Source organism: Argopecten irradians, unplaced genomic scaffold (assembly GCF_041381155.1).
Source record: "Argopecten irradians isolate NY unplaced genomic scaffold, Ai_NY scaffold_0636, whole genome shotgun sequence".
NCBI lineage: Eukaryota > Metazoa > Mollusca > Bivalvia > Pectinida > Pectinidae > Argopecten > Argopecten irradians.
In genome coordinates this window covers 32889-45414 of record NW_027188103.1, presented here as the reverse complement: position 1 = coordinate 45414, position 12526 = coordinate 32889, and the positions used below count along the sequence as shown (strand labels likewise).

At 34.2% G+C, this 12526-nt stretch overlaps 1 protein-coding gene across 1 annotated transcript; it reads right to left on the bottom strand.

Annotated features, from left to right (window-relative positions):
* Positions 1-22: 22 nt before the first annotated feature.
* Positions 23-2252, bottom strand: LOC138313296 (uncharacterized). Its single transcript, XM_069253795.1, has 3 exons — positions 1839-2252; positions 1046-1753; positions 23-609 (listed from the first exon to the last, which is right to left on the bottom strand). The coding sequence occupies exons 1-3, from the start codon at positions 2250-2252 to the stop codon at positions 454-456; spliced, it is 1278 nt and encodes a 425-aa protein (XP_069109896.1). The 3' UTR covers positions 23-453.
* Positions 2253-12526: the final 10274 nt, after the last annotated feature.

Genomic DNA, 12526 nt, shown 5'->3' with positions numbered 1-12526 from the left:
AATCTAAAAGGAGCAAAGAAAAGCAATTTTAGAGTGATATTTTGTGAAAAAAGGCTTTTTCTTAAAAACAATTTCAAAATATTGTAATAAACTATGCATTACAATACATGTATACCTTTGTTGAAATTTATATGATGTGTAATTTCTGTTAATTATGTGAAGGCCTACTTGATCACAAAAATTTCCACCGTGCAAAATATATTTGTAAATGTATAAAACTATATGTAGCTTAAAGTCTAAAGGTATATTTCACAAAAAATAACATTGCAAATTGCAAAATAAAGCAAATATCCACTTTTACAATGTATGTATATTCATCATATTTAAAAGAATTCAAATTCGCATGAAATTCGGATTTGCAATATGAAAATTGCCAATAGAATAATTCATATGTTTATTCATATAGTTATAGCAATTATACTTATATATATTATACATCAGTTGTCATCAAATCTATAACTCATTCATTGTAATTACCTGGGGATAGAGCCATGCATCATATTGACCATCTTCCCACTTGTTTGCAAGAAAGCAAGGCAGTATGTAGCATCCTAGGTCATGTGCCATGTTGTACTCTGATCTAAGTAGACTAAGGTAAGCATGAATCACCTAAAAAGATATAAAATAAATTAAAGTTATGGTAACGTATTACTGCAATGAAAATATGTTTTATCTTCAATGTTATTGAGTGGTCACTATTTTGGCAATATGCAATAAGTAATCACTACAAGCTTCTAATATATCATGTTCTCTATCGCTATCATCTTTTTCTGATTTAAATAAGAATATAAATACATTTTTTTGCAATATTGTTTTTGTACCAAATATTGATCTTATTGATTCAAAATATCAAACAACTCTTGTCTTATATCTTTTCCATGACCTATTGTAATATCAAAACCACAATGCACCTTTAAAGAAAATAACAATTATAAGAGCTTAAAGTTAGCATGGAGGATGTACTTTTTAAATTTCTGTTGTATATGTCGAAACGAATTTTCTTATGGAAATGAAATTCAAAGTTTCATGAGGGATGATTACTCACCTGGTCATTAAGCCAGTGATTCTGATACAGGGTGGTGAGGTCTTGTCTATGCAACGTAACATCGCCCACACGCATTTGAAGGGAGGTTTTAGGCATCTTGCTTGGTGAGTTTCTAGATACAAATGTTGATAGAGGCACTTCATCCAATGTTGGAAGTAAGTCCTTAGGGCTAAGGTGATCATGGTATGCTATAGTAAGAATGGCAGACGAGAGTACGAATGGGTCCAACTCGGTTATAAGGTCTACAGTCTTGGCAGGAGATGTCATATACCAGGAAAGCAATGCTGACTCGCAATCCATCATGTCATCCTCAAATCGTTCATCTGCGTCCTTAACAAGAGAGAAGGTCGGTGAATCCAATGCAGACTGAAGATCTTTTGGCTGTTTCACTTGGTACTGTTCGCATCTGGTGAAAATTTCTTCCTTAGTACTGCTGTCAAGTGTATGGACATACTCTGTAATGCTCATTGGTAATGGACCCTTTGTCTTGTCTTCTGCATTTTTCTTCTTGAATACATCAGTGGCTCTTATAGGTTTTGGATGTGAAGCTTTCTTTAATTTCCTCCTTGAAGGCAAGATATGGACTTGATCTCTAGGTTTTATATTCCTGTTCAATCGTGGTTTCTGGATTTGTTGATTTTCTTCTGTGGCATGTGGTACAGCATCCTCTGTTTTCACTGATGGTGATGTAGATGGGGGGGGTTGTTTTCACTGTTGATGGTGTAGATGGGGGACTCTGACTTGTGTTGCCATCTTTTGGTGTCCTGTACCTTTTCATATCTTTGATGTTTACCTTCTTCTTTCTTTCCTCCACTCTGTAGACACCTTTGCCAACATCTTCCTGTATTGTGAATGGACCTGTCCACCTACTTTGGATTTTGTCACCTTTCCTGTTCACTCTCCTCTTGTTCTTCAATAGCACTAATTCCCCAGGCTTGAAAATGGTTCCTTCGTTTTTCTGGTCATAATACATCTTCTGTTTCTTTTGTGAGTTTGCGATTTCCTGCGTTGCCTGCTGCTTGGTCTTTACTAGTTCTACAAATGAGGAAATACGAAGGCTTACAACTTCCTCTAACTCCTCTTCAGACATGGGGGACATCGAGGAACTCGTTGATGGAATATCGAGTTGGATAGGTAGAGTTGCCTCTCTTCCGTATGTCAAATAAAACGGTGTCTGTTTAGTGGATGCCTGGCGAGATGTCCTCATTGCAAAGGCAACTTGCTGTAGAAAGAGGTCCCAGTCATTTTGGTACTCATTGACGTACTTTGTGAGGGCACTGCACAAGGTTTGATTATTGCGTTCAGTCAATCAATTTGTCTGAGGGTGGTATGGTGTGGTGACCCTATGGTCGATCTGTAGGCGCTTGCAAAGGTTGTCATTCAAAAGGTTACAGAACTCGCGACCATTGTCTGTGAGGATCACCTCAGGGGTTCCATGTCTGCATATTGTGTCTATAACAAAGGACGAAATCTCGCTAGCATCCTTTGAGGGGATCGCCTTCACTTCTGGCCATTTGGTTAGGTAGTCAGTCATGACAATTATGTACTTGTTTCCTCTTGAAGTTTCTTTCAGAGGTCCAACCAAGTCCATGCCCCACATTCTAAATGCCTTGTTATTCACTGGTATAGGATTGAGGGTTGACGATGCCTTCCCTAACTGGTTCTGACGCTGACATTTATCACACTGTCTGATATGACTTTGGACATCCTTCCCAAGAGTTGGCCAATAGTACCGTGTGTTTACTTTTTCTGCAGTCCTATTTACACCTTGATGCCCACTTAATGGATCCTCGTGGCAGGCTCTCAGGATATGGGTCACTTCCTCTGGTTTTACCACTCTCAATGGTCCATGCTTCTTATGGTTGTAAAAAAGAGTTCCATCAAGTATAGAAAAAGGCCTCACCCTTTTCCTGAAATTGGCCTTAGTGTTGGATTCCTAAAAAAGGAAAAATTAAAATCAATTAGTTCCTAATTTTAAATTTTAAAATTTTAATCAAGACATGATGTAATATATAAAGTGTGAAATTAGTAGAATAGTGCTGCTGATGAGATTGGTAATAAAGATCTAGATATTGGCAAGTTGTTATAGATGATGAAGATAATGATGATGTTGTTCGTAATGATGATGATCGATGTTGATCAAGTTTTTTGAGGACATTCTTGATGATGAAGATGATGTTAAAGATGTTAATGTTGTTGAAGATGAAGATGATGATTAACGACGATGATGACATTGATGATGTATAATACTTTGTTGATGAAAATGATGATGTTGTTCATAATCATGATGATGGATGTTGATCAAGTTTTTTGATGACATTCTTGATGATGAAGATGATGTTAAAGATGTTGATGTTGTTGAAGATGAAGATGATGATTAACGACGATGATGACATTGATGATGTATAATACTTTGTTGATGAAAATGATGATGTTGTTCATAATCATGATGATGGATGTTGATCAAGTTTTTTGATGACATTCTTGATGATGAAGATGATGTTAAAGATGTTGATGTTGTTGAAGATGAAGATGATGATTAACGACGATGATGACATTGATGATGTATAATACTTTGTTGATGAAAATGATGATGTTGTTCATAATCATGATGATGGATGTTGATCAAGTTTTTTGATGACATTCTTGATGATGAAGATGATGTTAAAGATGTTGATGTTGTTGAAGATGAAGATGATGATTAACGACAATGATGACATTGATGATGTATATTACATTGTTGATAATAACGACGATGATGATGTTGATGACATTGTTGATGAAGATGATGTTAAAGATGTTAATGTTGTTGAAGATGAAGATGATGATTAACGACGATGATGACATAGATGATGTATAATACTTTGTTGATGAAAATGATGATGATGATGATGTTGATGACATTGTTGATGAAGATGATGTTAAAGATGTTAATGTTGTTGAAGATGAAGATGATGATTAACGACGATGATGACATTGATGATGTATAATACTTTGTTGATGAAAATGATGATGATGATGATGTTGATGACATTGTTGATGAAGATGATGTTAAAGATGTTAATGTTGTTGAAGATGAAGATGATTATTAACAACGATGATGAAAAGGATGATGACAAGGATGATGATGAAGATGATGATGTTAATGTTGTTGATAATGATGGAGATGATGAGTACGATTAAGCAAACATAAATTAAGAGGTATATTTGGAAATATATTCCTAGAGAAAAAGTTATCCGCATATACATTATGTAGATGATAATGATGATCTGATGATGATGATGATGAAGATGATGAGATTGAGCCTGATGATGATGGTAGTTATGCTGATGTAGATGATGCAGTCGTAGATGGTGATAAATGTTTATGACAATGACAATTATGATGGTGAGTGATGATGGAAATGAAGTGGTGAATTAGTAATTGGTGATGTAATAAAAGATAAAAAATAATTAATATGATAGTGATAATCATCATTAAGTGAGAAAAATTGAAAAAAAGATTAGGAGGTTCATATCCAATGCCAATACATATTGATTTATCCGACATAGATTAGGAGGGCGGATACATATCCTATGGCTATAGATATTGACTTATCTGATATAGGTTAGGGGGGATACATATCCTATGCCTATAGATATTGACTGATCTGATATAGCTTAGGGGGGATACATATCCTATGACTATAGATATTGACTTATCTGATATAGGTTAGGGGGTACATATCCTATGGCTATAGATATTGACTTATCTGACATAGGTAGGGGGGATACATATCCTATGGCTATAGATATTGACTTATCTGACATAGGTTAGGGGGGATACATATCCTATGGCTATAGATATTGACTTATCTGAATAGGTTAGGGGGGATACATATCCTATGGCTATAGATATTGACTTATCTGATATAGGTTAGGGGGGATACATATCCTATGGCTATAGATATTGACTTATCTGATATAGGTTAGGGGGATACATATCCTAGATTATCTACTATAGGGGATACATATCCTATGGCTATAGATATTGACTTATCTGATATAGGTTAGGGGGGATACATATCCTATGGCTATAGATATTGACTTATCTGATATAGGTTAGAGGGGGATACATATCCTATGGCTATAGATATTGACTTATCTGACATAGGTTAGGGGGATACATATCCTATGGCTATAGATATTGACTTATCTGATATAGGTTAGGGGGGATACATATCCTATGGCTATAGATATTGACTTATCTGATATAGGTTAGGGGGGATACATATCCTATGGCTATAGATATTGACTTATCTGATATAGGTTAGAGGGGGATACATATCCTATGGCTATAGATATTGACTTATCTGATATAGGTTAGAGGGGATACATATCCTATGGCTATAGATATTGACTCATCTGACATAGGTTAGAGGGGATACATATCCTATGGCTATAGATATTGACTCATCTGACCTAGGTTAGAGGGGATACATATTCTATGGCTATAGATATTGACTTATCTGATATAGGTTAGAGGGGATACATATCCTATGGCTATAGATATTGACTTATCTGATATAGGTTAGAGGGGATACATATCCTATGGCTATAGATATTGACTCATCTGACATAGGTTAGAGGGGATACATATCCTATGGCTATAGATATTGACTTATCTGACATAGGTTAGGGGGGATACATATCCTATGGCTATAGATATTGACTTATCTGACATAGGTTAGGGGGGATACATATCCTATGGCTATAGATATTGACTCATCTGACATAGATTAGGGGGGATACATATCCTATGGCTATAGATATTGACTTATCTGACCTAGGTTAGGGGGGATACATATCCTATGGCTATAGATATTGACTTATCTGACATAGGTTAGGGGGGATACATATCCTATGGCTATAGATATTGACTTATCTGACATAGGTTAGGGGGGATACATATCCTATGGCTATAGATATTGACTTATCTGACATAGGTTAGGGGGGATACATATCCTATGGCTATAGATATTGACTTATCTGATATAGGTTAGGGGGGATACATATCCTATGGCTATAGATATTGACTTATCTGATATAGGTTAGGGGGGATACATATCCTATGGCTATAGATATTGACTTATCTGACATAGGTTAGGGGGGATACATATCCTATGGCTATAGATATTGACTTATCTGATATAGGTTAGGGGGGATACATATCCTATGGCTATAGATATTGACTTATCTGACATAGGTTAGGGGGGATACATATCCTATGGCTATAGATATTGACTTATCTGACATAGGTTAGGGGGGATACATATCCTATGGCTATAGATATTGACTTATCTGACATAGGTTAGGGGGGATACATATCCTATGGCTATAGATATTGACTTATCTGACATAGGTTAGGGGGGATACATATCCTATGGCTATAGATATTGACTTATCTGACATAGGTTAGGGGGGATACATATCCTATGGCTATAGATATTGACTTATCTGATATAGGTTAGGGGGGATACATTATCCTATGGCTATAGATATTGACTTATCTGACATAGGTTAGGGGGGATACATATCCTATGCCTATAGATATTGACTTATCTGACATAGATTAGGGGGGATACATATCCTATGGCTATAGATATTGACTTATCTGACATAGGTTAGGGGGGGATACATATCCTATGGCTATAGATATTGACTTATCTGACATAGGTGAGGGGGGATACATATCCTATGGCTATAGATATTGACTTATCTGACATAGGTTAGGGGGGATACATATCCTATGGCTATAGATATTGACTTATCTGACATAGGTGAGGGGGGATACATATCCTATGGCTATAGATATTGACTTATCTGACATAGGTTAGGGGGGATACATATCCTATGGCTATAGATATTGACTTATCTGATATAGGTTAGGGGGGATACATATCCTATGGCTATAGATATTGACTTATCTGACATAGGTTAGGGGGGATACATATCCTATGGCTATAGATATTGACTTATCTGATATAGGTGAGGGGGGATACATATCCTATGGCTATAGATATTGACTGATCTGACATAGGTTAGGGGGGATACTTATCCTATGGCTATAGATATTGACTTATCTGATATAGGTTAGGGGGGATACTTATCCTATGGCTATAGATATTGACTTATCTGATATAGGTTAGGGGGGATACATATCCTATGGCTATAGAATTATTGATTTATCTGATATTTAGGGGGGATACATATCCTATGGCTATAGATATTGACTATCTGATATAGTTGGGGGGATACATATCCTAGGTTATATATGATTTATCTGATATAGGTTAGGGGGGATACATATCCTATGGCTATAGATATTGACTTATCTGATATAGGTTAGGGGGGATACATATCCTATGGCTATAGATATTGACTTATCTGATATAGGTTAGGGGGGATACATATCCTATGGCTATATATATTGACTTATCTGATATAGGTTAGGGGGGATACATATCCTATGGCTATATATATTGACTTATCTGACATAGGTGAGGGGGGATACATATCCTATGGCTATAGATATTGACTTATCTGACATAGGTTAGGGGGGATACATATCCTATGGCTATAGATATTGACTTATCTGATATAGGTGAGGGGGATACTTATCCTATGGCTATAGATATTGACTTATCTGACATAGATTAGGGGTTATACTTGTCCTACGACTATAGATAATTGTCTTATCTAATATAGGTTTGTGAAATACTTAAAACATGACTATATATATATTGACTATAGTTTATCCAATACAATGAAATTCATGACGAGAATAATTCGTATAAATGACTTATAATGATAATTATTAAATCATTATTCTTGATTTATTAATTCTAATTAATCTCATACCTAGTAATTTTATTGAAAAAAAATCATATCTTTGCGCATGCCTGAATGGGTCATTATCATAAATTGTCTTATTTCCATTAAGAGTTCTTTTTTTTTTTTTTGATATTTTCATTAATTTATTCATATCAACCATTATTAAAGAAGCTAGGAAATAGAAACAAGATAAGTTATTGGTAAAATATTTGATAAAAAGATGCAATTTTGGACGCTTTGATCCTTTACAGTTGCATGCATACATGTATGATATCCACTATTGAGTATCAATACAGCTGACATAGAAATTCCATGACATTTTTAGATCAAATTATTTCTTCATTTAAAGTCAAATAAGATCAATAGATCACTGTAGAAGAATGTATGGCAATTAAACATTTAATTCACCATTTGAAATATTTCTTTAGTATAAACAAAGTACTGGTGCAAAAGTTAAGTAATATATAGCACAGAAGTTTTTAGTAATATAATTAAAACACATGATTTTTCCATCATATGATACCATAAATATAAACTTTATAGTGATAATTATAGCTGTATCAGATTTCATACCTATACCATTTATGATTAAGTTACGTTCATGGATACACTTACTGATTTGTATAATTTGATATTTACTTAATTCTTTTAAATTTAGGGTGCTTTAAAGGATGCTGTTGATTGTATGAGAAATATACAATCTTGGACTCGTATATAGTTCCTGTTACTTTTATAACCTAGCTGTTCCTAAATAATAAAAAATCAATATATTTTTGTCAATTATTTAAACTTAAGAAAATTTTCAGATAATGAAATATTGAAATGAAATGTACGTCTTCTTTCACTAACTTTCAAAGTTTCTCAGGAGATTTCTATGGAAAATATCTAACTTGCTGTCCAAATCATAAAATAAAATGTTTATAGTGGTGTTTTTAGAAGAATCATTTCTAAAGTTAATAAGAATTATTTATAATATATCTTAATTATTCCAAAAATGGCCTTGATCATGACATCTTTTTTATCTACTTATTTTTTTTTTAATTGTAAAAACTACTAGGACAGAAAAAAATTAAGTATATATGAGCTATTATTTTTTTATCACAATTAATTATTTCTCGCTCAGTTATACAATTGTAAACATACTGTATATAGCTATTAATACTTGTATGGTATGTTCGCGCCGAAAAAAAGTTTTTCTCTATCAAAAAGTGACAATTTCTTATATTGACTCATATGGAATTTGATCTGCTTATTTATTTATGCATGTTAAATCTATATATATGATATAATAAAAATACTTACAAGTACATGCTGTGGCCATTTTCTCTTATCTGTTGGACTTTGAAGAAACTCGATGTATTGATTAATCACTTCTATCTCCATGTTGCCAGCTTCAGGTTCTTCTCAGCAATGACTTTTAGTTGTAATTGTATTGTTTTACCTGATCCTAATACCTACCTGTGTGAACAGGTCATTTCCAGGTGATAATGCTTAAAACAACATTCTGCCACCCAAGACAGATTCCCCATCTAACTATCATAGCCGCATGCCAACAGTGCCCTCAGGTGATACCAGGGTATTGTTTTCTTTTAATTGATATACTTTTCAATCAATGTCAATAATTATTGTTTATTTCAACAATGTTATGAGTCTGCATGCTGTTTAAAAATATACATTATTCAGTTTTACTGGAAAATAAAAAAATATATATAAGAAACAAACAAGCATTGATAAAACCAGCAGTTTTAAATATGCATTTTGCAAATATATTTCTTTTCAAACTTTTTCCTTTTGAATTTTACTAGTATGCGAATTTTGAGATTTTTTTTCTGGGGGGATACTTATCCTATGGGGGGGGGATACATATCCTATGGCCACATTTTGTATCCGGATACTTATCCTATGGCCTGTTTTAGTACCCGGATACATATCCTATGCATAGGATTTGTATCCGGGTACATATCCTATGGGGGATACAAATCCCACATGACAGCGGGGCCAAACGGAGTCAAAATGACTTAAAATTTCAAAAAAATCTTCCGAGTTCACAGGTTCGATAGAAGCAAATACTCTTCATAGATTAAAAAATCAAATTTAGAGAAATCACTGATCGACTTCAAGAGCCAGTATATTAGTGTTTAAAAGTCTTTGTTTCATTCTAAACGAACTCGGGTGACCGTTAAGGCCCATGGGCCTCGTTATTTTTTTTATTTTTATAGTTAAAACCCCGAATATCTAGATCCGCGTAATGAATCCGTTATATCACAGGGACTTGGTACTAAAGACTAAATGCACCATCACCTGTTTTCTGCTCCCTTGTTTCATAAATTTATGTTTCTAAAATAAGTTTATTTTGTGGAGACTTTTATTAAAGGCAGCAATAAAGAAAATGTGTGTGGTGTTATTTGTATTAAACACCTTGTTGGTCTTGACTGTAAATTACATTGTTAATGTTAATGTCCCATCCAATGTGACCTTACTAGGATGTAATCATCTGAAGCAGGCCATGTCAAGATCAAAATCAAGCGTGTCATGCCTATAATTGTTAATGCGCCTTAAGAACGCAAATTTTTAAAATATTGCTGACTTTTTATTACAGAAGTTTTTCATCCACAACTTACACTTTACGTATATAGTACCATGTAGAATGATTTTTATCGTTTTTTGATCTAGACCTCTAAAACGTCTAAAAATGGTCTTACAGCACTCTGGTGGGTCCATGATGTTATAATCTGTAACTAATTCTCAGATCCCTGTGTCTGGTGGGTCCATGATGTTATAATCTGTAACTAATTCTCAGATCCCTGTGTCTGGTGGGTCCATGATGTTATAATCTGTAACTAATTCTCAGATCCCTGTGTCTGGTGGGTCCATGATGTTATAATCTGTAACTAATTCTCAGATCCCTGTGTCTGGTGGGTCCATGATGTTATAATCTGTAACTAATTCTCAGATCCCTGTGTCTGGTGGGTCCATGATGTTATAATCTGTAACTAATTCTCAGATCCCTGTGTCTGGTGGGTCCATGATGTTATAATCTGTAACTAATTCTCAGATCCCTGTGTCTGGTGGGTCCATGATGTTATAATCTCTAATTCTCAGATCCCTGTGTCTGGTGGGTCCATGATGTTATAATCTGTAACTAATTCTCAGATCCCTGTGTGTGTAAAGCTGATACAGATGCAGAGAGCTGATTGAACAGTGATATCGCTGACACGTTGGAGAGAGGGAGAGAGAGAGAGAGAGGGAGAGAGAGAGAGAGAGAGAGAGAGAGAGACAGACAGACAGAGAGTTTATTTTAACATATGTATATAATTACTTAATTTATTGAAGTGTATGTATTTGTAATCACTCCCGATGCTGACGACCGAAGTTGTACTGATCGCTGCTTTACTTAAATTTCATCACATCCAGTGCCTTGGTCTCTTTCTCCTGTCAATCTGGTGCTTTCTTAATTACGTTTCTCTTCTGTCGCCAGCATCGGAAGGATATTAAGAAACAATTTTTTAATAGTTCATATTATAAATAGGAAACGTAAGAGGGAGGGGGTTAAAACCTTTTACAGTCAGTTATATACTGTTGAGTGCTCCGACATATTGAAATGTTATCTTCAATAGTTAAATCTGGACTTCCATGTAGTAGTAGCTGCAGATCTAAAGGAATGAAGTTGTTTAATGTTCGAAATAATTGAATTCTCTGGTCAGCGTAATTATTACATGTAAAGAAGAAGTGATGGGCATCCTCAATGGGATGCCCACATTGACATTGCTGGTAATCTATTAAATTAGAGCGGAATAAATCATTGTTAAGGGTACAACATCTATTCCTTAATCTGGCATGCAATATATTTTCTTTTCTATTCCCATAGAACAATAAATACGCACTTTCGTAAGATTATTTAGAGAGTTTTTAAAAAATGTTACAGTATATGAAATATTATTTCTGATATTTATAATTTTTTTTTTTTTTTTTTTTTTAAATTTTTTATTCAATATATGCATGTAAAATAACAATGTTTTTCCTTTCACAGAAGGACTTCCATGCCAATTTCCATATTTTAATTAATTATTTTAATTATGCACTTCCACCATTTTCACATTAATTACATATACAATCATTGTTTACACATCCATTCAAAAAAAAAATTTACTTTATCACTAGAAGTCAGGTCCGAACGGTCGATATATTTTTAGAGTTTACATTTTTATAAGGAACTCAGGCTCTGGAATGTAACTCGATAAGACAGAACAATTAGCCTGTATCAATTTCTTTATAACAGTCACAGTTACCAAATTACACACGTGTCTTCTTTCAATCCAGCGGCTTAGAGTTCATTTTGCTCACACCCCCCCCGCTCTCATTCGCCAACATGCATTGAAAGTACAGTTCCAATTACCTAATTTACATATATACAATAGTATATAGAGTCTACATATGTGTTTTAATCTGTGTGTATTATTAATATATTTTTTCTTGATGTATGTTTGTGTTTTAAATGTTATCCTTTTACTTCTATTCGAATATATGATCTGGTTTTGATCTAGATAGGTTACGTGGTGCATGTGGTAGACTTATTATATATATATGCGATATACTTATATGATAGAT